Source organism: Thunnus albacares, chromosome 3, assembly GCF_914725855.1.
Source record: "Thunnus albacares chromosome 3, fThuAlb1.1, whole genome shotgun sequence".
NCBI lineage: Eukaryota > Metazoa > Chordata > Actinopteri > Scombriformes > Scombridae > Thunnus > Thunnus albacares.
In genome coordinates, this window is record NC_058108.1 from 24,056,331 (window position 1) to 24,084,014 (window position 27,684).

At 38.4% G+C, this 27,684-nt stretch overlaps 2 protein-coding genes across 4 annotated transcripts; both read left to right on the top strand.

Moving 5' to 3' along the window:
* The first annotated feature begins 861 nt into the window (after positions 1–861).
* znf330 (zinc finger protein 330) lies at positions 862–9,567 on the top strand. The gene is made up of 10 exons (XM_044347173.1): positions 862–964; positions 1,338–1,514; positions 2,384–2,403; positions 3,519–3,589; positions 4,132–4,208; positions 5,552–5,678; positions 5,785–5,889; positions 6,055–6,101; positions 7,008–7,125; positions 8,954–9,567. The coding sequence occupies exons 2-10, from the start codon at positions 1,395–1,397 to the stop codon at positions 9,220–9,222; spliced, it is 954 nt and encodes a 317-aa protein (XP_044203108.1). The 5' UTR covers positions 862–964; positions 1,338–1,394; the 3' UTR covers positions 9,223–9,567.
* Positions 9,568–10,698: 1,131 nt separating this feature from the next.
* LOC122979602 (interleukin-15-like) lies at positions 10,699–27,506 on the top strand. Of its 3 annotated transcripts, none has more exons than XM_044347175.1 (6): positions 10,699–11,471; positions 23,273–23,329; positions 23,925–23,981; positions 24,208–24,252; positions 25,657–25,797; positions 26,746–27,506. In XM_044347175.1, exons 1-6 carry the CDS (start codon positions 11,403–11,405, stop codon positions 26,851–26,853), a joined length of 477 nt encoding a protein of 158 aa, XP_044203110.1. In that variant the 5' UTR covers positions 10,699–11,402; the 3' UTR covers positions 26,854–27,506. The 3 variants fall into 3 exon arrangements, with proteins under 3 accessions (XP_044203110.1, XP_044203109.1, XP_044203111.1); XM_044347174.1 differs by having other exon boundaries at positions 10,708–11,471; positions 23,273–23,355; positions 23,894–23,981; XM_044347176.1 differs by lacking the exon at positions 10,699–11,471 and adding an exon at positions 13,494–13,527 and having other exon boundaries at positions 23,273–23,355; positions 23,894–23,981.
* The last annotated feature ends 178 nt before the right edge of the window (positions 27,507–27,684 follow it).

Sequence of the window (27,684 nt, forward strand, 5' to 3'; positions counted from 1 at the left end):
TAGGTATCATTACCAATCTATAAACAAGGTAAAACAAAGTAAATAATTAATTAATTATAAAAGGACAAGTCTGTCTTAAAAAAACAGTCAGGTAAATGAACAGATGAACAGTGAAATAGGTTTTTCTTGCCATAATCATTCCTCCTGTTCATACTGGCCATTAGAAGATCCCTTCGTAATGCACTTACAATGTAAGTGATGAGGGCCAAAAATAAAACAAGCCTCCTTCTGTGCAAAAATATATTTAAAAGTTTATCTGAAGCTAATATGAAGCTTCAGCTGACCAAATGAGTCAAATCAAGTAGATATCTTTGTTACATGTTACAGTCTTTTTAGTGCCAAAGTTCCTCTTTTTGTTACTATTCTTCCACCGCAGATCAACATGGAAGCACAAAGAGGGAACTGGATACTGGAACTGGAGACTGTAAATGTGGCAGATATCCACTTAATATGACTGACTCGGACTGCTGAGGCCTCATATAAGGCCTTAAGATGCTTAAAATGAACTTTTGAATGCATTTTGCACAAAATGACTGTGTGGACACACTGTGGCTTTTGAACCCCATCACTTACATTGAAATGGGATCTTTTGATAGCCAGTATGAACAGGAGGGATGATTACAGCAAGGAAAACCTCTTTCAGTGTTCATTTGGGCAGCTGACTGTTGTTTTAAGACAGACTTAAAATCCTACATTGTGAACCCATCCTTTAACAAAATATTATTTGACAATAAAATTTGAGTAAATCTTATTGTAGAGTTGTATCCTGGACACCGACATCTAAAATTTGTATAGTTTTGACTTTGGGGAGACCCGGGCGTGCAAAAAAGTCTCGATGATAGCAAAGTTTTTGTATTTAGGAAACACGGAAATCAAAAATAGGAACCGTTGCCTTGGCTGTATGTTTCAAGTCGAACAGATTTGCAGGACGGACCTAGGAGCAATAGCAGTGCTGATCATTTCGGTAAAAAAAATCGTTAATCAGACTTGTAATTTTCAATGACACTTGCATGTAACATTAAGGAGCATTAATGTAGCTGCTAGACAAGCTAAATGTTACATTTTAAACGGCGATAATTAACGTTAACTGATTTTATTTACCACGTGACTGTTCCTGTCAGCTAATAACTGCCGCTGGCTTGAGCAGCTAGCCAACATTAACAAAACACCTTATAAACATTTATTTGTGCTGTATGTTGGGCCTCAAGTCGTCACATGTGTTAGCGATCCGTCTTATTGATTAGATTTGTGCATTTAATGATGTCAAAAGTGTTCGCTTGTTCATTGATAAACTAGCCACGTATCCACCACAGCAGTTTGTGTCGGTTGTCCTGCAGGTAGCCTGAGGAAAATCCAGCCGTCAGCTGTGTGAACATCAACCTGTTGAACCAGAAATGCCCAAAAAGAAAACAGGAGCCCGGAAAAAGGCCGAGAGTCGTAAGGAGCGAGAGAAACAGAGTCGAGCCAACCGGGAACATGTTGAAGTGGCCAAACACCCCTGCAACTCCAACATGGTATAAACATAAGTACTCAGATCCTTCACTTTAGTAAAAGTACCAATACAGCAGTGTAAAAGTACTCCATTACAAGTCCTGCATGAAAAAGCCTATTTAAGTAAAAGTACATAAGTTTTAGCAGCAAAATGTAGTTAAAGTATTGCAGTAAAAGTACTCATTTCGTCCCTCTGACTGATATATTATTATATATGACATCATTATATTATTATTACTGAAGCATCAGTGTGTAAGCAGCATGTTACTGCTGGGGTAGTGAGATGATAAATGGGAGAAGAAAGAAGAAAAATCAAAGTTCTGATACACAAATCTGTTTTCAGTTTTTGGACTTTGTCCCTAATCTTTGATTTTTAGTGAAATATTGGATCATTTGAACATTTATTGAAATGAAACCATGTGAGAAGTTTAGAGGGAAAAATCACTATTTGGTGGAGCTGTTAACAACTCATAGACATCTGAAATGTGACCCCGACTACACACTGCTTTTTGCAAGACATCAAAAGCCAAAAAGGTTGGAAACCACTGGTTTCATCTTTAACAATGTGTTGTATTTTAAAAGCTTGTTATATTATCCATTGTGTCAAATCTTCATCTGAAAAGTAACTTAAGCTGTCAAATAAATGTAGTGGAGTAGAAAGTACAATATTTCCCTCTGAAATGTAGTGGAGTTGAAGTATAAAGTAGCATAAAATGGAAATACTCAAGTCAGGTACAAGTACTTCAAAATTGTACATTACTTGTGTAAATGTACCTTGTTACTTTCCACCACTGGTATGTAGCTACTGTAGCTAATACATAATGGAAATGTTTTAAGTATCACAAGTACTGTTATGTCTTACATTCTTACTTTGTTGTGTTCTGTTTTGTAGGAATGTGACAAATGTCAGAGGTAAGTGCATTTATTGCTTCATACAACATATATTCAGGTATAATTACACTGCACAGAGTGAGCTCTCTGAAAGTAATAACAAAAAATGGAGGCTGAAGGGAAACCCAAGCACAGATAAATGGAAAGAATTAATCAAGCAGATTAAAAACATGGAGAAAATTGCTTATAATATCTGCGGTAATATTGAATGTTTCGAAACAAGACGGGATAATTTGGCTAAACTATATAAAGTGAAAACGTGGAGGCAATGGATTTATGAATACATTTATTAGTAGATGGGTGGATGTGTATTAATGTGATGATATGATGTAGATACGTGTGTGTCTGTATAGATATGTATATGTAAATACACATAGTATATCTTGCCTGTCTTTTCTGATTCATAGATGCTGTCTGGCTTTACTGTATCGACAAAACATTTAAAAAAAAAAAAAAAAGTTTTTTCTCTTCCTTCTATTACTAGAACTATTATTATTTTTATTTTTTTATTTTTTCCTTCATGAATCACAATTATAATATTTTTGATGATGATTAGTTATCACTATTGCACATAAACCAATTGAAACATGATTATTTTGGGGCTGTGAACTCAAATAATGTCTCATTTAAGTATTAAAAAAAAAAACAAGTGGACTGGTCAACAAGTTAAAGGGAAACTTTGCTATTTTTCAACCTGCATCCTACTTTCCCATCTTTTTGTGTCTAAGTGACTAATGAGGACAACAATTTTTGAAACTAGTCCCACCCCGTCAATGTACGTCCACTAAAAGTGTTTGTTTTTTTGCCACTGACAGGCTCAGATTGTCTTGCTCAAAGAGAAGTCTCATTCTGAAATCTTGTGAGAGTTGAGCTGTTGAAATCAGCTAAATATTCAGTCATGACTTTAAAAATCTTTTAGACAACACTAAGCTATGCTTTCTGTACTCCAACACAACAAACTCCTCCTGGTCCTCTTCTTTCCAACTCTGTCATGGCTTTAATTGCAAGTGCCCCGTCAGATTACATTGCAGCCCATTTCGCAGCTCAATACTGGACCAATGTCTAAAATTGTTGTCCTCATTAATCACTTTCCCTTTAACACATAAATATTTCTCTTTGTAATGCCCCCCTGGTAGAAAACAGAAGAACAGAGCTTTCTGCTACTTCTGCAACTCAGTGCAGAAGCTGCCTGTCTGCGCTCAGTGTGGTGAGTAAACTGTAGTGAAACATGGTGGGTTGCTATCTGTCAGTCACAAACTACACAGTGGGTTTATCAATAGGGGCACTCCGCAATTTAGTACTGTACTTCCATAAAGTTGTGAGAGACAGATTTTAAAAAGAATGGTCAAGATATCCTGACATTTAGTTCCTAGCACATGCTCCTACACTTCCCATAATGCACCAGTATCTTTTGTTAGACCCTCCCCATCAGGTAAAGACCTGTGTCTCTCAAACTCCACACCTCTAGTTTGCAAAGCAGTCTTTCTATAAAAAATGTCAAGTACAAGCCAATAATAAGTAAGTTAATCTTTTGTGTAAGTTTGCACCTTTAATGTGCAGAATACAAAGAAAATATTGCACTTTGACACTTGGCAGACAGCAGTGTGTGCCATGTATGTACTGGAAAAATGTTTACTATCAGCACAATTTGAAATATACTATAATCACATCAGAATTTACACATAGTATCCTTAAAATAGGTTGACACCGTATTAAACTATGACATTTTAAATTTGTTTGTTTTGTAAGGCAAAACCAAGTGCATGAAGTCATCAGATTGTGTCATCAAACATCCTGGGATCCACAGCACTGGGATGGCCATGGTGGTAAGTTAGCAACATTTTTAACTGATATAATGTCATTGCAAGAATGCCTCTTCTGTCAAACCTAAATGGAGAAATCTGGTTGTGGCAGCAACGCCAGAGAAGATACAGTTTAATATAAATAAATAAATATTGGGAGTATTGGGAAAAAACAATATATTTTTTAGTGTGTTTAGTTTAGTCTGTGAACTACAGGTCCTATCGTACATATTTGGTTGATTAAGTGTGCAGTGGCATAAGATACAATGAGAAGACATCAAAAGAGTGATATTTTTAAACTAATATGTGCAAACACAAATACTGTGGAAATGGTAAAATATGCAAAAACAGCACTGGACACAAATATTCATAGTAACATGGATACTATTGTTCAGTATTGCAACCTATTGTCACTCTGTGTTGCAATACTGTACAAGTGCAATCTGGGTCTAATAATTAAGGCCACAATAATGACTATCAGTAATGTGGAAGCAGCACACTGTCCATGTAGTATGTAATCATGCTAATAATAGTGTGGCAGAATAATACTGTTAAACTTCCTGAAGTGCCTGTGGCTAATAATAGTCCAGTGTTCAGTGTGTAACTATGTACTGCCATATGCTGCCTTCATAATTCAGCATAAATTACAAAGGATGTTGCAGGGTTTAAAATGACCATTAAGTTATTTTTTGTTTAAAGGATAAGTTCACAATTTTTAAGTCTGTCTCAAAACAATGTTCAGGTGCCCGTATGTACGTTGAAACAAGTTTAAAGAGGGAATTTTAAACTAAAAAGACTGAAACTGTGGAAGGTGTACTTTAATGGAGCCTTTCTAATCTTCTGAACACTCAAAGCACTTTACACTACATGCCATCATTCACCCATTCACACACACATTCATACACTGATGGCAGAGGCTGCCATGCAAGGTGCCAACCTGCTCATCAGGAGGGGAACCTAACGTGTTTGAGGTTCAGTATCTTGTCCATGGATACTTCGACATGCGGACTGGAGGAGCTGGGCATTGAACCGCCAATCTTCCAATTAGTGGACGACCCGCTCTACCTCCTGAGCCACAGCCGCCTGGCTATTTGACAAAGCCTCATTATTATCATCTTCAGATAAACTTGTAAAATATATTCCACAAAACTAGGATTGTGGATTTTGTCACCCATCATTTATATTGTAAGTGCATTTGAAAGGGGATCTTCTAATGGTCAGTGTGAACAGGAGAAATGATCACAGCAAGCAAAACCTCTTTCATTGTACATATAGGCGCCTAACTATCTTTTTAAGACGTGGAAAACTGGTTTCAGAAAGAAGCAAACTTTGATTTTTGTCAGTATAATTATCTTCTTTACCACAAGGGAGCAGTGTGTGACTTCTGTGAAGCTTGGGTGTGCCACGGCAGGAAATGTTTGAGCACTCATGCCTGTGTGTGTCCTCTGACTGATGCAGACTGCATTGAGTGTGAACGTGGTGTCTGGGATCATGGTAAGAACCCCCCCCCCCCCCCCCCCCCCCAAATGAAATCCATTAGGTCACATCAGTTTCACATAAGACATCAATGCTGGCTTCTTTTTTTTAACTTCTTGAATAGGAGGGCGTATTTTCCGTTGTTCCTTCTGTCAGAACTTCTTGTGTGAGGATGATCAGTTTGAACACCAGGCAAGCTGCCAAGTCCTTCAGGCAGAAACATTCAAATGTGAGTCATTTAGTTTTCCTTTCACCCTGTCATTCCTAAGCTTTTTGTGGTTAATAGAATAAGTGTATCTTGTATGTTCTAGACAGTAATATCTAGGGTATGTGTGCAGGAGAGAGGATATGATTGTTCACACTTTGTTTAGCCTTTGCTCACATTCCATTTCAGGTGTTTCCTGTAACAGATTGGGGCAACACTCTTGCCTGCGCTGTAAGGTGAGGAAACATCTGTATTTACCTTAGAAAACGCAGTGATTGTGTCAAACTAAGATGCATATCTGCACTTCATGCTGTACTAAGCATGTTTCTCTGTGAACCACACCCATCTTATCAGCTCAAATCACAAATTGTTTGTATTGCAAATATTCAGATGCATCCAACCGCATCCTGCCTTTGGTTTGCTTTTGCTTTTAGTTTGCTTATAACAGGAAATTATCCCACTATGCAGGAAATGTAAAAACCCCAAAGACACAAATGCAGATATAAACACACACACACACAGTGACTAATCATAAACATTAGTAATAATAGAAAACATTTACATAGCACTTTTCACACCATAGAAAAAGGAATTGCACAATAAAAGAAACAATACACATAGAAAGAATCCACCTCAGCAAAAGCGAAACCTCCACGGCTGATTCAATTAAATGTGCCCACATGTAGAGTAACTGGTGTCTATAATTATTCATCCTTCTGTGTAAAAATGCTTTGCAAATATTTTAAATACTAAAATGAGGTTTCAAAGGTCTTCGTCCGATGCTGCTGCTGTTTTGTCCAGACAAAAAAAGAAGAAGAAAAAACCCTGCATGTGATTACGAGGACGTATCGCCACAGCTCAGCAAAGAAACTGTTTGGGAAAACACAAAGAGGGAATTTTTAATTAAAAACAGACTACTTTAGAAGATACCTACTTCAGCTGAAATTTAGTGTACATTTTTGCTTGGAACAAGGACTGTGGACTTAACCCAACATCTTCTAAAGTTGACTCATGTTAGAGATGTGTTACTGGATTTCATTCTCGTATTTCAAACCAAAATTAAAACAAGATATCAATATTATGCGTGTGCAGTTAACATTAACATTTGATCATTTCAACCATATCTGATTATGTCCTTTCAGGCCTGTTACTGTGATGACCACGCCAAGAGTAAGGTCTTCAAACAGGAGAAAGGCAAAGCGCCACCGTGCCCCAAGTGTGGCCACGAGACCCAGGAGACCAAAGACCTCAGCATGTCCAGTGAGTCTTGCACTAACCATTGAATCCTTGCACTAACCATTGAATGATTGTTTGGAGGAAGTTACATAAGACTCGACCTCTCTCCTGAATCACTGACGACATTTTACAACGAAAGTGAAACAGTGTGAAAACAAGAAATTAACCTGTTTCCAAGAAAGAGAGTCTGAATGATTTCCTCAGAAAGTTGTTCATCTACTGTCGGAACTTTAACTGCATGGCTACTTTGAATAACCAAAGTTTACTGTCTTGATTTATTTTAGGAGAACATTCACTCATGAAGTCCTCCGTGGGGTTATCACAGAACTCTTGGTCATGTGATAACACTGACATTCTCTTGAGATAACATTAGTCAAACAGAAGCTCTGCTCTGTCTCGAAGAGCTTTGCTGAAAATCTACTGATGAATCTGATATCTCAGGTTACTCATAGAGCTTTACAATAATGCTAGACAAAAAAAGCAAAATTACAATTTGAATATATAAGTATGAAAGTTCGAAGAGATTGTTTTTATTCTTCCTGGATTGAGCTGCTGCATTCAGCCTCAGCAGACTGACTGACTCTCACTTGTTCAATGTACCAAACGTCCCATCATCCCAATCAATAATATGTTGAAATATCTCCTTTTAATTTAACTGAATAACTAATTAAGAGTGCTTAAACAGTCATTATAACAACCATCATAACAACCATCAGTAACTGACACCCGTGGACACTTACTGGAAATCCACATCGAAAGCGACACCTGAGAAGCACGTACACACGTCTGCCTGCAGTCCATTCAATCCACACCAACTCCATCGTTCACTCAGCTGTTGGTCTCTTCAGAACCAGCTGTCCTGTCAGCCCCTGAGGACAGCAGCAGCTCACTGACATGAGCAGTTTACTTGATAGAAATAGCTTTACAGTAGAGCTGCAGCAATTAATCGATGAGTCGCAACTGTTTTGATAATCGGTTAAGCATTTTGAGTCATTTTTTAAGAAAAAATGCTAAAATTCTCAGATTCCGGCTTCTGAAATGTGAACATTTTCTGGTTTCTTTAGTCTTCTATGATAATAAACTAAATATCTTTGGATTGTGGACTTCTGGTCAGGACAAAACAAGACTTTTTAGGTTGTGTCTTGGGCTTTGGGAAACGGTGATCGACATTTTTATGGACCAAAAGACCAATCGATTACTCGAGAAAATAATGAACAGATTAATTGATAATAATCATCAGTTGCAGCCCTACTTTACAGTAGGCTCTATGAGGCATATACAGAAAGAAAGTAGTGTTGTTATTATTTATTGACTTTTTTTATTTTATTTCACCTGTTATCATAGCAGGCAGGTGAAATCTATCTAAAGTAAAACCGAAAAGATCATTGCGAAACTTGGGACTTCGTCAGTCATTACAGATACTGTCAATAAGTAACATAGATAAACATATAAACAGTAGGAGAGGTGTGTGACTATGATATCTGGCAGCAAGTAACAAATGGTTGTCCTTGGAGTAATGTGTGAAAAAAAAAACAACAAAAAAACCGTGGGGATTCCTGTGGTGATGAGCAATAACACTGAAGTGTATTTTTTCCATGAGCCAGAAGAGCGACGTCAAAAACACCTCAAGCAATGCTTCCTGTGTGAATTGGCTATTACAATAAACCTTTTAACTAATATTGAAATAAAATTAAAACTACAGTTGGTGTTCACACTAATATGATTTCCATGATTCATAAGACTTTTATATGCTGCGACTGGTTAATGTTCACTGTGCTGTATGAGATCACCATCCCAGTAAATTAATCCAGAGCTCGTGTCACATCTGTGCACATCTGTGTGTTTTCTGCAGCTCGCACGTTGAAGTTTGGCCGCCAGGCTGGTGCCGACGACGACGATTATTACGATGATGGAGCGTCAGGGTATGATTCCTACTGGAAGAATCTAGCGTCCGGAAGCAGGGACCAAGAAGACGACTACGGCGAGGATGACGACTATGAGGAAGATGAGGATGACGAGGATGATGATGACGAGGAGGAAGAGGAAGAGGAGGAAGAGGGCGAAGAGGAAACGGCTGCTGATTCCCTGGCTGGTCTCAAATTGGATGGGACTGCTGCCTGAAATGGGACAAAGACTGGGGATCCTCAGTGGATGTTCACAAGTCAGGAATGAATAAGGACTTGAATGTAAACTGAGAATTCCCATAGTTCTTTCAAATCCTGTTTATTCATTTCAGTGTTAAATATTCAAATGTTAACTTTGATCTAAACACATCATTGCCTAAATAAAATACTCTAAAACTAGCAAAACTTTGATTTTACATCAAAAACTATCTGATTGGAGATCAAGGAAACAAGACATCATTGATCAAACTTCCAACATCATCTTTCAGTAGGTAGTTTTTAATACCAGACATATTTTTTTCTGTACCAAAAAAAATATATTGAGGTTCGATACCCAGCACTAGAGATGACTTGTTTTCCCATTTTTGTGTCTTCTTGACCTCCTGTTTGTAGTGATTTGGCTAAACACAAATGTATTTGGTAGTATGCATATATCCTGTAAAATATAATAAAGAGCCCCTCCATAAGACAGGTAATAATGCATAATAATAATGATCCTTGAGGCCCTAATCATCTGAGTTGATGTCATGCTTAAGTGAGCAGTCAAGCTGAAACGGCACTGCATCGAAAAAAAAACAATCTTGAGCTTTAGGGACATGTGAGAAGATGGAAAAACAATCCAGTACATCCAGTTTGAGTAACAGATACATCAAGTTGAAGGGTTTATCAGATGTCAGTCGCTCAGTTGTTCATAAAACTCTCAGACGGGATGTTACGACTCTGTGAAGTTACCACAGCGACAATCATTTTCTCCATCACAACAGTAGTCAGGTAAACAGGTAGGAACACAGCATTCATGTTATGGAAAAAGGAAGTTAAAATAAAGAAGGGGCTTTTTTTGGGCTGGACCGGACAAGGACCAGCCCTATAACCACGGTTGTCCATGTCCAGGGTCGGGGAGGGAGCCCAAAAGAGAGCAAAAACCTAAAAAAACCTGAGACCATGTGTAGTGGCCACACTGTAGATTTCATATTCAGGCCTTTTAAAGGATCTGTGTCGTTCTCCTCGGTGGTCAAAACTGCACTTCATATTTGGATGCTTTGGTGCATGCTTCCAAGAAGATCTTCGCAAACTCTGCCTCTGCATTAATAATCAATTAATAACAATCTCATTCTGGATGTTAGTTTCAGCCTACTTTAAAGCAACATAAATGTTATCCAATGTTATCTTGAAAGATATGATTCATGTAATCAGCTTTACATATGCTTGTTAAATAATGAAATCTTATTTGACTGACTAATTACTATGACTTGAGGATAGATTGGGTATTATTAAACTTTGACATAAATATTTGTATCGCACTTTTTGTTCACAGTGAAACTCAAAGTGCTGCGGTATTAGTAACAGAACATACAAGGTAAAGAAAACAGTAGTAGGAGTTAAGATGAAAAAGCCTTCTTGAATAGAAAAGTTTTTAGGCCTTTTTTTAAAAAAAAAAAGAGAGACTAGGGTCTGTGCTGCCCTCAGATAGTCAGGAAGGCTGTTCCAGAGGGCTTGATCTCCCATGGTGAGGAGCTTGGTACTGAGGGCCCGGAGGAGCAAGCTGCTGGCAGATCTGCGGATGCAGATGGAGGTTTGTGGTGTGATCAGTTCCTGTAAGTAGGGAGGCGTATGTCCGTTGATGGATTTGTATCTGAGAAAAAGACCTCTGTAGTCAAGCCTGAAGGAGACAGGGAGCCAGTGTAGTGAAAACAGAATTGGTGTCACGTGCTGGTGTTTTCGGACACTCATCAGGATCCTGGCAGCGCTGTTCTGAACGTACAGGAGCTCCTGGATGCTCCTGCCACAGATCCCTCTGAATCCCTGCGCATTGCAGTAGTCCTGACAAGATAAGTGGCACGGACGGGTTTCTCTATAAGGGTCTAAGTTTAGAGATGTTTTTGACATGGTAGACAGAGCTTCTGCATAGATGTCTTATCAACAATCTCAATAGTTGCTCTGACACGTACTTGTGAGCAAGAAAAGTGACGAATCAGAGGGGGAGTGAACTTAAAAGTCAGCAGGGCGTGTGTGAGTCGCCTCCTGGAGCGAAATCTGGACGCACTCACACTCGCCTCAATAATTTACTCTTAGTGGACACAGACCGATGAGACAACACAGCCACATTATCACAGATGAAATGCAAAAATGTGATCTTGGACTGGTGCTCCACTGGGTAGGAGAGAAACCGCTGCGCAGATGAAAGACTTCATGACGGCGCTCCCGGTGATCCTTGTTCAGCTCACGTGCCCCGGAGACCAGCGACCGGTAAACTGACTCCCGCTGTGTGTGTGTGTGTGTGAGTGTGTGTGTGTGTGAGAGAGAGAGCATGATTACACCTCTGTTTTCAACCTGTAGAAGCTGCGTTTTTATTAAGTCAGGTAGAAAGGTGGCAAAGTTTTCACACAGGTAGGAAATAAGTAGTGCGTAATGATCGGAGGTGTGTCAATTTTATGAGCCACGTGCGGTCTGGGAAGACTTTTCAGCCACTGTCGGTGAACCGTGAACCATAATGGTGATTTGGTTAAAACCATAGAGCAGATGTGTCAGCGGTTGGTTTCACTTTCGGTTAATAACATGGGACGTCATCTGTTTTAACAAGCTCCTCCTTCTGCAGTGGAGGAAAGTAAACAAGTTTATTTATGCTTTGACGTACTTCGCATGAGTTACTTCCATTTTGTGCTACTATATATTTCTACTCAACAAAATCTCAGAGGAAAATATTGTACGTTTTACTCCGCTACATTTATTTCGCAGCTTTACTTTGCAGGTTCGGATTGGCAATAAAAAATATAATCAACACATATAATTTATGATGTAGGCTATTAGCTATCAGCTGCAATATTAAAGAGATGATTACATATAAAGACATCAATAATCATAATATTATTATATAATATTTAATATTCACGGATGGGCCATTCTGCATTGTGAGTACTTGTACTTTTGGTAATTGCTGATACTTTTTACTTCTACCGGAGTAAAAAAATTGAACGCAAGAGTTTGATGTTTAATAGGGTACTTGACGCTTATTTAATGGTCAACACGTTTTAAGTGGGTTAGAATGAAGAGGTAGACATTTACCTGCTGATTATTTATGTATATCAAACCATGTATATACTTGATGATAGGCAGCAATGGAAAGTGGTTAGTACAAGTACTTGTACTTTACTTCGATACAAAAAGATACAAAGTTACAGTAAACTACTGGCAGCTGTAGTTGCCAGCATTTTACCATTTTTTACAGTGTCACTATCGTAATTTACTTTAATAGGTTTTTTTTTTGTTTTGTTTTGTTGTTTTTTTATTGGTGATACTGTTGACAAGACATAGTGGAAACAAAACAAACAAAAACAAAACAAAACAAAAAAAAAGACAAATCAAGCAGATAGACAAACAAAAATAATGACAAACAACAGCAATGACAACATCATATTACAATGAAAAAGATAGTAAATGTAGAAAGCAACTAAGCAATATGGATTGATTGTGGGAAAGGGGAAGGGGGGTGAGTGAATGAAAGTGAGAAAAGAAGAGAGAGAGAGGAGCAATATAATGTAATAATGATAATAGTCTTGTTTGATAGTATGCTGTGGCGGCGGCAGCGGCAGAGGCAGCCACAATAACAGTGAAATGGGTTAAATAATTAGCTATTTATATTAATTTATATCAATTTATATCTATTTGAGTGTATATCAATTAAATTAATTTAATATGGCTATGGGGGGTGGAGCTAAACACACAGAGCCCAAGGAGGGGAGGCCACCATCACCCTCCCACACGACAGCCAGCCCCCTTAGCAACACCGCTACAGCCCAGGGATCCGACTAGCTGAGACCAGCTAAGGGGTATTCCTCCTGTGATATTTGTTTGTTTTGCTTCTTTTCCCCTTCTCTTTCTTTTGTTGTTTGTTTGTTTGCCGTTCTGTTTGGGAGAGAGTTTGTCCGGTGGAAGGTGACCATAGATTTTTTTGTTTGTTTGTTTTGTTTTTTTTGCTATAAGAGGGGTAGGGGTAGAGGTAGGCCTACCACAGCCAGTAATCTCCGGCCGCTCTCACCAAGGACCGCGGCTATACCACCGGAGGGCAAGGAGTTGGGAGAGGCGGGCGCCTCCACGCCCCGCATGGCTCCGCCCCCCACCGCCCTGCATATAAGACTTTACCCGGATTTACGACTGCCTCTACCTCCACCGCCACCACACTCAAGGACTAGAACAACAGCAGTAATTAAAGCTGCAAGCAGCGTTGAACGGGCCTTCGCACATCGGGCCGCGGCGCAGTCATCTAAGCTTCTGGGAACCAAGAAAACGTTTGGAGATGATCAGTGTGAGTCTTTTGACACACAATACTAACCGGTTTCTCTCTGTGAGCCCACCCCTCTGTTTATCACAAATAATTATGGATTATGAAATCAAAATATTGTTAACCTTAATCAATAATTCAGGCACCAACTGTTGGATCTGTGAGGAACACAGTTGCTTATTTGCAATATCAATTATCAACGATAATTAACTAATTATAACAATTAATAGAATTATTAATATGAACTAACAAATACGGAGCACCACCCGGAAACCGGGACTAATAACCGAAAACACAACTAACACGGCCTATGCCCAGACTTATGCCTCTTACTTGGTCGCTTCAGAAAGCGAGCAGGGTGTGTGTAGTCCGTTTTAATGCCCAACTTTGTTCTTGGCTCGGAGGCAGACGGTGCCGTTCTCGCATGGTCGGTGAAAATCACGGCAGCTGGCTCTGAGTGGAGTGGCGGAGAGAACGTCAGAGTCGACTCGGCGAAGATGAGCAGGGCAGAGCCGTTCCACGTTATGCTGAAGTAACTTTATTTCTTCTTTCTCGGGGGAATTTGAGGACGCTGGTTGCAGCAGCGGTCTCTCTCGGATCCAGGAATGTGTTCGGGTGAACACGGGCAAAGTCTCGTCTCGTCCGACGAAGGGAGTCTTCGATGAGGGGAAAACATGTTCGTGGGGTAGTCAAACTAACTCACAGGGGAACAGGAGTTACCCGTAGCTCAGTGACATGAGAAAGACGTGCATTTTGGGCGTGCTCGGTTATAAAGGGGTGGTGATGTCATGGCTGCGTCTCCGCCAATGAGGGACCGATGTTGACTGTTCCCTGCTGAGGTGTGAAAATCGCAAAGCATCCTTGGAAATGGAGTTTGCTCCACCCTCATGGCAGGTCCATTACAGTTTTAATACTGAGCTCCGGAACTCTAGCCTTCCTGAGTTCTTCCCTCATATAAAATATGTGCATATATCAACATCAGCAATTGGCAAAAATTACAGTCAAAAAGTGATCATGTTGAATAATCATGATCTCAATATAGAACAAAAATGATCGTGATTATGATTTTTACCATAATCAAGCACCCCTAAAAACAACAAATTGTGATTTACATACACACACACACAGAGTTTAAATATGTATGTGATAAATTGTAAATATGTATTTAATGAATTGTTTTCTTTAAGAAACTCTTACTTGAACATTTTTCAGTGTGCTCCTAAAGTAATATGTATGCCCCTAATTTCTTTCATTTAGGAGCACATGTACTCCTTGAAAAAAAGTAAGGATTGAACACTCCTGTCACATGTGTAGAAGCACTAAGTAAGTGGAGTGTGGCGCAGTCTAAGGGCTTCTGTCACAGGCAGTGGATGTTTACTTTACCCCCCCCATTCTCTCTCTCTCCCTCTCAACTGCAGAGAAGGATATTAGTGTACTCTACTTGTGAAATATCCTCATAAATCCCATAACTTTGGCCAAATCCTACATAAAAATCACATTTTTTTGTAGGAATTTTCGTCGCGAATCCATTGATACAGGTTTGAAAGTGGTCGGACTTATAGTTTAGACGCCAGATGCCCCAGTTTGGCACAAAGTCCATGCCCAGAGATTGCCTCCCCATTGGTTTACATTGTAAGGTGTAATGTCGCACTCCAACTTTCAGGGCTTACTAAATCTAAACTGTTCGAGTTATTACAAAGTTTTTAATAACTTTTGCTCAACACAGTGTGATAAGTCATGTATTAAAGTTTGAAGCCGATACCATTAACGCCCTAGGAGGAGATAGCGTTTATTCAAGGTCCAAAATTGGCAAAAAATCATACTTTGAAATTGAGATTGCAGACTTCCTGTTGGATTTAGGTCAGGGGTGTCAGCGTATGATTTGTAGGTCTTGATGAGACGAATAATTGAGTTTTGATTCGACATTCCTACGGGCCGTGGCGGCCGTTTTAGATACATAGGTGGCGCTCTCGAGAACATTTTGGCACTTCGGGGGTTAATTTTTACATTTTATCAAATTTTTCACCAGACCTGATTTGCGTGCCAAATTTGGTGTACTATCTGGAATAACAATAGTAGTGATGATAATAATAATAGTATAATTCATAGTGGCATAAATGACAATAGTAGTGATAGCAATAATAATAATAATAATAATAATAATGATAAAGATATTTAGTTTCTAAATAACAATAATTAGCCTATCATGACACATGTTGATGATATATATGTATAACTGGAAGTAAAACAAAGAAATAAAAACAAAAATGAACAAACAAAACAACAACAACAACAACAACAACAACAAAAAAGGGAAAGGAAAAGTGAATTAAATTTAAAAAATAAATAAATAAAATTTTAAAAAATAATAATAAAAAAAAAAAATTGGTTGGGTATGTGGTCTGATATGTGGTCATGTATGTGGCTCTGGTTTTGGCTATTGATTTGGATTGGATTCTGGGTGGAGTTTTAGGTGATTTATGAATATGGTCCATGTTTCCTCAAAGGCTGATATATTGTTTGTTTTGCAAGCTGTTATTTTTTCTATTGAGATGTGTTCTGAGAGTAGATTAGTCCAGTGAGTGATATGGCAGGAATGTTTGGATTTCCAGTTTTGAAATATTATTTTCTTGGCGATAGTTAGAGAAATCAATAACGGGTTTTTGTGTTTAGTTGGGATTGTGATATGTGTCAAGTCTCCCAGCAAGCAGAGCGATGGGGATGCTGAGATTCTGCAGCCTAAGATACTCGATAGTTTTTCTGTGACTGTTATCCAAAATGAAAAAACTGGCTGGCAAGACCAAGTGGCATGAAAATAATCATCTATGTGACCCAAGGTGCATTGTGAACAGATATCTGTATCGATCAATCCCATTTTAAACATTTTTCCTTGAGTGATGTGTATTCTGTGGATGGTTTTGTATTGTATTAGTTGTAAATTTGAATTGGTAGTCATGGAGAAGATGTTTTTATTGATTTGTATCCAGAAATCGGGGTTGGGAGATAGAGCCAGGTCCTTTTCCCATTTTGTGGTTGGGAGTGTTATGGAGGTGTCTGTCAATGAAAGAAGTTTTTTAATTTTTGAAATTATTCGTTTGGGGTTTGTAATTTTAAAGATTTCTTCGCTTAATTTGGAAGGCTGTAATGTGTTATTGGATATGTTGATTTTAGATTTAATAATGGATTTTAGTTGTTGATATTGCAGGAATTGGTCTCTCCCAACCCCATACCTCTGGATAAGTGTATTGAATGATATGAACTGGTTATTTTCAAATAAGTGATGGACGTGAGTGATTCCTTTTTGGTGCCATGATAGAAAGTGAACAGAAGTGTTGTACAGTTGGAAGTCCGGATTGTGCCAAATCGGGGTGAACCTACATGGTGCTAGTGATGATTTGGTGATTTTGTGGGCTTTCCACCAGGCTGTCAGAGTTGAGGAGATTGTGATGTTCTTGTAGTAATCTTGTTTCTTGATTGATTGTGGTAGGAATGGGAGGTCTGTGAGTGAAGTGGTTTTACATTGATTTTGTTCTATCTGTAACCATGGTGTACTGTAATTATCTTTATGGATCCATTTGAGTAAATATTGTAGTTGATTTGATAAGAAGTAATGAAGGAAGTTTGGTGCTTCTAGGCCACCCTGTGATATTGTGCTCTGTAATGTTGAAAGTGAGATTCTTGTTTTTTTTATTTTTCCAGTAGAATTGAGTTGTTAAAGAGTTTAAAGTTTGAAACCAGTTGTCAGTGATGGTAATGGGAAGTAATGAAAATAGGTAGTTGATTTGTGGGAGGGTTTTCATTTTAACTGTTGTAATGTGTCTAATAAGAGTAAGTGGTAACTTGGTCCAGTGTTTAAAATCATCTTCTATGTTTTTCAGCAGAGGGGTGTAGTTGAGGTTAAACAACTCTGACAGCCTGGAGGAAATATTAATGCCTAAGTATTTGATATTACCAATGTGGACTGGGAGAGAGGGATCTTGGGCTGCAGAATCCCAGGCATTTGCGGTCAAAGGTAGAATAGTGGATTTGTTCCAGCTTATTTTAGGCCGGGGTCCTTTGGTTGATGGTTTTCCGAGGCGGTGTACTCTGTGGAAGGTGATGTTTTGTACAGTTTCTGGGGGGATTTTCAGTTGAGTTTTCATGAAGTTTTTTATGAGGTTTTCTGGGTTGTCGGGTGTTTGCTCAGAGACGCCAGAGAAGATGAGATTGTCGCGCATAGAACGGGTTTGTAAATCCAACATAGTTTCTTTCAGAATCTTATTTTCTTTGGAGATGGTAGGCTATGTATTTGTTCGTCGAGAGTTTTAACGGTGGTTTGTAAGTCCTGGTTGGTTTTTTGTAGTGTGATGATGTTGTGGTGGGCAAACCCCAGGCTATTGTGTATGTCTTTAACCTCTTCGTGTAGTGAAACTAATAAATCCAGTTTTTTGTTTATGCTTGCTAGCACACTAACCTCAACTTCTGTGGTTTGTAGATCGTCTGCGTCCGTTGAAGAGTCTGTCTTTTGTCTTTTGGTGCTGGGTTTGGCTGAGTCTGACTCCATGTTGATCTGCCGGTTGTAGTAGGCCTAGTCGTCGATGAATGCTTCAAGATCCATTATGTCCTCCACTGTAAAGATGTAGTGGTCCGGGTAGGTGGTGACAGATGATCGGTGAATGTAATTTGAATCAGGAGGTGTTTAAATCTTTTGTAAATCCTGTAAAGTTAACATGTTTACTCAGTTTACTCAGTTCATTCAGCAAAAGGTCGCCGCCATGTTAGATCTCCTTAATAGTTAAATACTGTAAAATATATGACAGTATTCTGCTGCGAATATGAGGTTTACAGTTTGATACTGTAGCTATAGGCCTGCAGTAATATACTGTATTTTTAGTGTTTCTATTGTAGTCTACATGAATAGTTTCTTACCGTAAATGTTACAGTAAACAACTGAAAATTTTTCTTCTTATTCATATGAATAAAAACAACTATAAATTGCAGACATGTACTGTAAATAACAATGTGTCTTTAATTTTAATGGTCCAGTAATGAGATTAGCTCAGTTTTTATTTAAAAATGCATAACCCTTAACATCTGGCACAAAAGAGGATGAGACAGTAAGTAAGTAAAAAAAGTATTACTAGTAAAATGTATTGAAGGTTAACACCCTTGATATGCAGACTCCCCTTTCCTTTCAGATTATTATCAAAGTATTTTGTTAATCACTATTATTATTATTATTGATGCATTAGCCTGTGAGCAGAGTTTTAAAGATCCCCTCCAGACATGTTTTATGACATATAGAAATAGGCTGCTTGGAATAATATTTTGTGTCTGATATGGTTTTCCCACAAAAAAAGTTCAATTACCACCTCAAAAATTCTTTAAAATGACACCTCCTCCTTCTCCCTCGAAATTTGTAGTTTAAGAGTTCAACTCCTGAAGATGTCTCCTACTCATAAGTGGAGTGAAGATGGAGGCAGAGGGCGCGACCATGTGTGTAACTCTCTTAACTTTTTCTATTCATTCTCTATGGTAATTCATATCACTACAGGTGTAATACCCCCCCTTTTGACCACAGCGTGGGTTGCAGTGGCAGAGTGGCTCTGTCCAAAGGACAGGGATATATTCCTGATGTGCCTGAATATGGTTTATGAAAGAGTCATCTGACAACAGGGCTTATGTCAGCTTGAGCCAGTGCTCACATATTAACAACACTAAGCACAGAATCAAAGCTTGATCAAAGATAGGGCAGACAAAAATGATAAAACCCTAACCCTAATGAGGGTGGAGTAGATGTATTTTTAGAGATTTTAACAAGATAATTAAAACTTTTTGTGGAAAAACCATATTAGACACAAATTATTATTCAAAGTAGAGTATTTTATTATCTCCGCCAGGCGTAAGCCTGGAGGGGATCATACGTTTGGGTGTGTGTCTGTGTATCTGTCCGCAGTTAATCTCACATACCACTGGACCCATAAGCCAAATATTTTTTGAGCACATGATGTTATGACCATTATGACTGTATGGACCTCTCGTGGTTGCAGTTATTCACAATTTTTGGAAAACATATTGTTGTCTGAAATTGTCTGAAAACACTAAACACTGTTGGATCTGGGAGGAGCACGGCTGGTTATTAGCAATAATTAATAATTATCCAAGATAATTATTGATTATTAGAAAATATAAATTATTAATATTCATTCATAATAATGAGGCACCACCCGCAAACCAGGACCAATAACCAGACAGTGAGGTAGTCCCATAAAAGAGTTCACCTAGAATGCTAATATCTGAGGGATATTAACATTCATAGGTGAACGAAGGTTTGAGTTTGAGCTCTGACTCTCTCAATCAGCCACTTTTCACAATAAACATGCACAATAGTGACAAAAGACTTAAAGATATAACAGTGTTTATTAAACATAGCAAAGTTAACAAAGTTAGCAGATGCTTTGATCAATAAATCACTATCCTAAAATCTAATTATACCTAAGCAAACATACATAAAACAACAGCTGTACACGGTTAAACACAAATGCAGGTGGGTGTGTGTGGGTGGATATTCGTGTGTGTGTGTGTGTGTGTGTGTGGCAAGATGGTGGATGTGATCTGGTGTGATGACGTGCGAGAGTTTAGATGGCGGATGTGAGTATGGGAGAAAGTCACATCATGTGAGGACCAAATGGCGGATGTGACTGTGGTGTTTTGGTCAGACAATAGCAAGATAGCGCTGCCTGGGGGTCGACATCTCTGCACTCACTCAATTCAGTGTATCAAACACAAGTGTCTAATGGTAGATAACAAGGAGCAGAGTGGTGCTGTGTCACATCTTATCTGACTGTCAGATGTGTAAAAGAGGTGCGTGTGTTGTGTACATGTTTGTACGCGCGCGTCCGTGCGTGTGTGTTGGTAACAAGAGAGGGAAAGAAAGAGGAGGGAAAGCCGACTCTTGGCGGAATCACGACCATGGATGGGAGGGAAGCAGTTGCTTTGTCCACAGAGAGGGGGCGTACGGACGGCAGTCTGTAATGCACTTTCTCACTCATGGTGGCACAAACACAGCAGTAGTCCCGAGTGAGACAAACACATGAAGGTCTAGTGTGGTGAACACATCTAAACAGGCAGCAAAGTTCAAATACTCCTCGGAGTAAAGCAGAACAAAGGGATTCAGCGGTCCGTCAATTCGTTGCAAACAACAATAACACAAGCAATAAAGCTTAAATAGCTAAAAGCTAACAACAAACAATATAACATTATCTCTGCCCAGACACCTATTGTTTGATCACTTCAGAAAGCGAGTAGGGTGTGTGTTTTATTCCGTCTTTCAGGTGCGGCTCAGTTCCTGACGCTGACAGGGACATCCTCTTGCTCTGTCTGTGTTTTGATGGCAGCTGATTCTTGGCGGGCGTTGCAGAGAAAACAGCAGAGTCAACTCAGATAAAGACACGGTGGTCCTTTGTCTCTGTGGAGAAATTCTCTCTCTGTTCTGCAGGCAAATTGTTTGACCTGGCACCCTTTCTTGCTATCAGGCTTTATGACTGTGTGCAGGCCCGCCTCTTGTCTCAAACACATGGAGTATGAGGCCAACAACACACATATGAAATAATACACATTGCTGGGTAAAAGATTAAAAAAATATTAACATACAAACACAAAGATTTGCATCACTTCTGTCTCAAACAAAGAGCAAACCTAATAAACCAAAACCCTCTGTTCCTTATAGTTGCAGAAGGAACAGAGAAATGACTGTGACTGGTCAATGTATCAGTTTATATAATTGCAGCCAATGGCACACAGCCACAAGATACACATTTACATGCACATGTATGTTGCATAAGAGTCACATTTTCCCAAGACTCAAGAAACCAAGAGCCCCGAGCCATATGTGACCCTTGACCCCTTGACATGTTCTGCTTATACCAAGACCCGAGTAGGGTCTTCTAGGTCATGAAACAGGATGGAGAAGGCCAGTGGGGCCTCTCAACAATAACAAAAGATCATTACTGTCCAAAGGCACACAGAGAGTTACAGAGAAAATGTAATGATCTCACTTCACATTTGTATATTAAATCCTTTGGTCATTCACAACACTATTTCATGACGCCATTCCTTATGAGCCTAAAGTAAAGCTTAGACTTTTGTCTTTTCAGTAGTCCTCACCGTTTTATGATATGTATTACGACATAGCAAAAGGTATTTCCATATCTGATATGATATGATCCACTAAAGTTGAATGTACAGACCTGGCAAAGATCTGCACTCTACTGAGTACATTCTTCTAGTTTACATCTTAAAACATGTCTGGGGTGGATCTTTAAAGTAGAATCTTTTGAATGATCAGTTGAGTTGATCAGTTTGAATCTGATGTGGGGCTCTTGTAATTGATATGTTTGATCACTGCAGAGGTGTACAATTTAGGATACTCTGATACCAAGAAGAAGTTCCTGTGTTCTTTTCCTCTGTGTGGCTTCTGTGTTTACCACACGCAAGCTGACTTCAACCATTGTCAACTCAGGCCCTATGTTAGCGGCAGGGCTGCTGTTGTTTACAGTGGAAACAATGGAGACAGTAGCAGTAATTTCCCCCTGTCTGAAAGGGGAAACCACAGCAGGCAAACATTTTGGTATCACAAGAGGTTCTTGTTCTCTAAAAACAGCAATTTGTATTTGCACAGCGATGAGATTCATTTTCGGCCTATACATACAGATGGGTGACAAATTAAAGGAAAAACCTGAATAAATGAGTGGAGAAATATAAATGCAAATGCTTCCACACAGGTACACCGCATGGTACAATTAAGCAAATAACAGCCAATCATGCTCTGTGGCATGTGTAAAAATGATGAGGAGGCCCAGCTGATTCTGATTTTGTATCAAGATGGCAGGAGGAAAAGATCTATGTGACTTTGAAAGAGGGTTCATTTTTGGGGCACGGATGGCAGGAGCTTCAGTCACAAAGACTGCTCAACTGGCTGGTATTCCCATAGGAACTGTGACTAAAGTGACATCTGCATTTAGATCTATGGGAAAGATGTCAGTAAATAGGATCGGAAATTATGGTCTATGAATGGTTTGATGAGTATGAAAATGATTTGAATCATATGCTATGGCCTTCGCAGCAACCGCATCTCAACCCAATTGAACACCTATTGGAAATTTTGGACTGCACTCTCCACCACCATCATCAAAACATCAAACGAGGGAATATCTTTTGGAAGAATGGCGTTCATCCCTCCAGTAGAGTTCAGAGACTTGTAGAATCAATACTAAGGTGTATTGAAGCTGTTCTGGCGGCACATGGTGACCAAACACCTTACTAAGACACTTAATGTTAGTTTTTCCTTTAATTTGTCACCCGTCACCCGTCTTGTATATGTAAAGTCAGGGGCGTCATGCAGTCAATTTTTTGAGGGGGCACAGTTTCACAATGCATGATGGGATGATCATGCTGTTCAAGAAATATCAGTAGTGCTGACATTGTAATGACCCCTCCTCTTGAGGATCAGTTCAGAGCTAAATTGACTTTACTGAACTAACTGAAACAAACTTACTGTATACAGCTGATAGTGAATGTTGAATGAATCAACAAATAAATGAATCAAGTGAAAGGGATTTTTCATGTGTAACTGTTTGAACAATAAAAAGATGTTTTATGCTCTTAAATTAAGTTACATCAAGGTAAAAATGATCCCGTTAACCAGCACTTTTTCTGTCAACTGTCTCATTCATGCTTGACCAAATTACCCGAAGGACTACACACTAATCTTTTCTTACTTTGTTTCTAGAAAGGCGCCCAGTTCCAGCTGACCTGTAACCTGTGCCGAGAGAGCCACAAAACTCAGGTGTGGCTTTGTTTCTTACTTCTGAGGTAGGCAAACAGTGTATTTTGTTATCTGAAGTTAATAAAATACTGGTGATCATCCTTAGAAATAACAGAGTAAATGTTTCTAAAATCTGTGATATACTGTAGCTGGAAAAACACTCAGAGAGTGTCACATATTCAACATTATTCATGAGAGGAAATGTGTCTCAACAACAAAAGATCAAATTTCTTTCATCCAAAAAGTCTTACAATTTGATATTACTTATCCATACAAGCATAAGTGGCTTGTAATGTTCCATCAGAAGGGGATTATTTTCTATCTATGTATCAGATCCATTACTTTGAAAGCTTTCAAACCACCCCAACAGTGTGGCAACATGCCAACAACTAAATTGACTGTTGAATATAGTTTCTGTCTGCGAGACTTGTAGCTGAGTAAGTAGCATACAGAGACAGGGGGTCAGTAATAAATACAATAGATTTTAGACAATGACAGACATTAACATGCACATCTGACTTTAATTAAAGCTGATTACTGTCACAGACAGTGTATTATAATCATTGTCTCTTTATTCTCCTAAAGCTTTTTGAGTATGTCTACGTGTTCTGCTCAGGGGCCGCATTTACGTGATCTAAAGCATTGCGTGGAGGAAGTGAAACAAACCATTGAGGTGAGAGAAGGTATCAAATAATTTTGGTTATGTTTTAGCACTTTTGTTTTGTATTGTAGAAACCATGATATTTCTATTTTCACTGATACTTTGTTGACACTTTAATATAATCTATTGCTTTATCAGTATCAGTAGTAGGTAATTATTTTTAATGATTATATTTGAAAACATTACTCAAAACCATAATTTGTCAAATTATAGTGTTTAACTTCTTACCTCTGTTTAGAAATCTGATGCTATGCTGTACGCTCCATCAACTGATGACATTAAGGTAAGTTGTAAAAAGTATATGTTAAAGTTTTGTTTCGATTTAAGCTAGAAATAAATAAAAATCAGAGTATCCCATTGTAATTCAGAAACCAAAACTCAAAGAATAAGGCTTTTTCTTACAAATCATGTGAAAAGACCAAAACCAGCAATAATGGATCCAATTAACAAGTATAATCTGTGTATCAAAGCTTGCTTTATCTTATTCCTCTGTGCCACAGAGCTCCATTGTTGTCCAAAAATTATTAAAAACACATCAATGAGCCACACCATTGCATTGGGTGATTTGTTCCTTTATCACCATGAGCATGAGCACCATAGTCTATTTTTAATCAATTCCACATACATCGTCTTATTGCTGTTAATACTCACTAAAGCAATACATATGTATTAATCCGCACTTGATAATCCGCACAAATGCACTCTTACACCCGTTTGAGTATAACCTGATGCACCAGATGGTTTGTTACACAGAACCATCTGAGAAGTTGTCCATGGAAATTGTTTGGAAAACAGCAGGCACTTTCAAAAACATACTCGGCAGGTGATTGGATGAACCATCTGTCCATCACCGTCTATCATGTCTTACCTTGCAAGGCAGCTGGATTTGCAATGCTGATTGACACAAGTGTATAACTTGAAGCCTGACAAGATGGATTCTCACGTGATCTCATGAATCCAGCTGTCTCGCAAGATAGGTGTAAGTAACATTTAGCTAAAAACTAAAGTGCCCAGCTGTTTTAGAAGATTAGTGATCCCTTTCTCATAATGAAACTATACATTTGTGACCTGTTTGTAAAGATTTACATCTGGGGCAGCTGTGGCTCAGAGGTAGAGCAGGTCTTCCACTAATCAGAAGATTGGCAATTCGATGCCCAGCTCCTTCAGTCAGCATGTTGAATTGTCCTTGGGCAAGATACTGAACCCCAAATAGCACCCAAAGGCAGTGCCATCAGTGTATGAATGCGTGTGTGAATGGGTGAATGTTGGCATGTAGTCTAAAGTGCTTTGAGTGGTTGAAAGACAAGAGTAGATGCGGTCCATTTACTATCTTCTGTAGGAACAATTGGGATTTTCATGGGATTTGTTGATAATAATAAAAATATAAAATAATGCCAGCTTTATCCTTATAAGATTTTAAGTGACCTCCATCATTAAATTGGCACACCACATGGATATAAGCCATCAAATTGTATAGCTGTGAGAGCACTAGTACTATCAAGTAAGAAATCAACTTAAAACAGAATTCACAATATTTCTTGATTTGTGAGCATGAGCAGTAGCTTGCTTAGGTATCAAATACCTGAGCAAGAACATGACACAGCTACACAGCTGTTTATACCTGTTAATGAAATAAATCTGCAAGTCAATGTAAGTGTCCATACTGAAGCATTTCTTTCTCTCCTAGGAGAACTGTAGAATCATGGCGCTCAAGTGTTACATGTTGGAGTTGATAATGGTCCTGCATGAGGAAAAAATTACGATTGATGCAGTGTATCACATCTTAAATTTCAATGAATACATTAAAACAATGCCTGGAGCTGACCAGGTAAGCCCTGTTTACATTTCCCTCTTAACAGATAGTAATCCGGATTTCACGCAGGAAATACATCCGTTTTTTTGTTTCATTGGTGATTGAATTTAGAATGAGGTGAGAAGATAGAAATTAAGACCTAAATTTCAATTGCATTTTATGTAAATGAATGAACACTTATTTATGTTTCAGTCAATCAGAACTACTGGACAAGACAACATGCTATAGCCATGAACAACATTTGCATTTAAAGGGGACATATCATGCTTTTTATGGCTTTATGGTTATTATGGTTATTTATATACTGTTAAGATGTTGGATATCTATGTTAAACATAGTCAAAATTCTAAAAGTTGAGGTTAACGTATGTAGAAATGCTGTGAGTCAAAAGCCTGCTGTGAACATGATGAATGAAGTAGTGAAATCCTATTCATCAGGAGGGGGCCCTTAATAAGACAGGAGCTAAAACAGGCTGTTTCAGAAAGAGGCTGAACTGAAGGGCTGTGTAAAGGGTCAGTATAAGTTGAATAAGGAGTTTTTTGAACTGTAAATCATGCAAATATATTCTGGTAGAGCCCTGGATCAAAAAAGTTGACCTAGAACTGTGCATTATATGTCCCTTTTAAATAAACATGGCAGTAAACTTTGGGCTGTCTCTACTGAAAAGACAAATTGTCATTCTTCATATAACGATTGATGAATCTGGCATTAATAAAATATCCAGTGTGTGTAAAACTGTACGCAAAATTAAGCTTTTCAGGGCTCATCATACTTTTTTATGGTTAACTTCCTCACAATTCAGAGTTGATACAATTTCGTCACCACAAATCCAACGTACTATATTACACAAAACTAAATTGAGACATTTGTCCTATTAGCTTTTATCTGTGGTATTTTCATTTTTTTAAGTACCTTTTTTATTCACGTTTAAAAACGTTAAATTGTATCTCTTTTGAATTTTAGGTCGGCTGTCCACCTTGTGAAGCATACTCACTTAAAAATATCACAGTATTTCTGGCCAGACTAAATCACCTTTTGGAAGAGAGGATCGCATCGCAGATGGCTAATTAAGTATAACATGATGTAAATATTGTAAACTACAAATATATTTTTGTAAATAACTGTGCCTTTGTTTTTATTTTATAAATATTGTATTGTAACTATGCCAGTCTGTGATAAGTCATGCTGTCCCTAAAGGCCATATAAAATGTTTATTATGTGTGAATTTTATAATATAGTATTACACTATATTTAGGATGCAATATAACAATTTAAAGTTTAGAGATTTTGTGTAAGTCATAAAAGTAACCTCAGGCCATTGTTTGTTTTTAATTGGGTAAATTGGGAAGCTGTACAGTTTTGAGAGACGTATCAGGAAGTAGCAAAGCAACATGTCATGTATATGCAGAATGTAGCATATCATTAAGCTTACCTAATGAACTCCAGTATCTTCAAAGTTATTGCTCACTCCAGTAAATATTCCGACCATATAGTCTTTCATTTGATCTCTTATTTTTCTATTTTTATCTTGCCACATGTGTTTGTAAAAGGACGAGGACGGTGATTTTCTGAAGTTTTCTTATGGTCAACAATTCTCACATGCATTGATCCTACTTACAAGTATTGCGTGTACAGTATACCCAAAGCCTGATCTACAGTATCTTATTCTTTTGTGCTGTAGACCTCTGTTTTTGTTCAAAACACTATTAAAAACACATCAGCGAGCCACACTGTGTTCCTTTGGCATGAAGGCAACTGTTACCAAAGATTAATGACAGCAATGAAAACATCACTCTAAGGAAATAAGTTCACTAACTTCATGCTCCCATGTGCTTCTTTGTGCACAAAACAAATGAAATGGGAACCTACATGTACGACCATCACTCCACAACACTCCACAAG

Bases quoted from the DNA above. Each gene is read 5' to 3' on its own strand.
- znf330 (XM_044347173.1), top strand. From the start codon at position 1,395: ATGCCCAAAAAGAAAACAGGAGCCCGGAAAAAGGCCGAGAGTCGTAAG. The intron at 2,404-3,518 runs GTAAGTGCATTT...CCCCCCTGGTAG, and splicing joins GAATGTGACAAATGTCAGAG to AAAACAGAAGAACAGAGCTT. The intron at 7,126-8,953 runs GTGAGTCTTGCA...TGTTTTCTGCAG, and splicing joins CAAAGACCTCAGCATGTCCA to CTCGCACGTTGAAGTTTGGC.
- LOC122979602 (XM_044347174.1), top strand. From the start codon at position 11,403: ATGAAAGACTTCATGACGGCGCTCCCGGTGATCCTTGTTCAGCTCACG. The intron at 23,356-23,893 runs GTAGGCAAACAG...ATTCTCCTAAAG, and splicing joins CTTTGTTTCTTACTTCTGAG to CTTTTTGAGTATGTCTACGT. The intron at 25,798-26,745 runs GTAAGCCCTGTT...TTTGAATTTTAG, and splicing joins CAATGCCTGGAGCTGACCAG to GTCGGCTGTCCACCTTGTGA.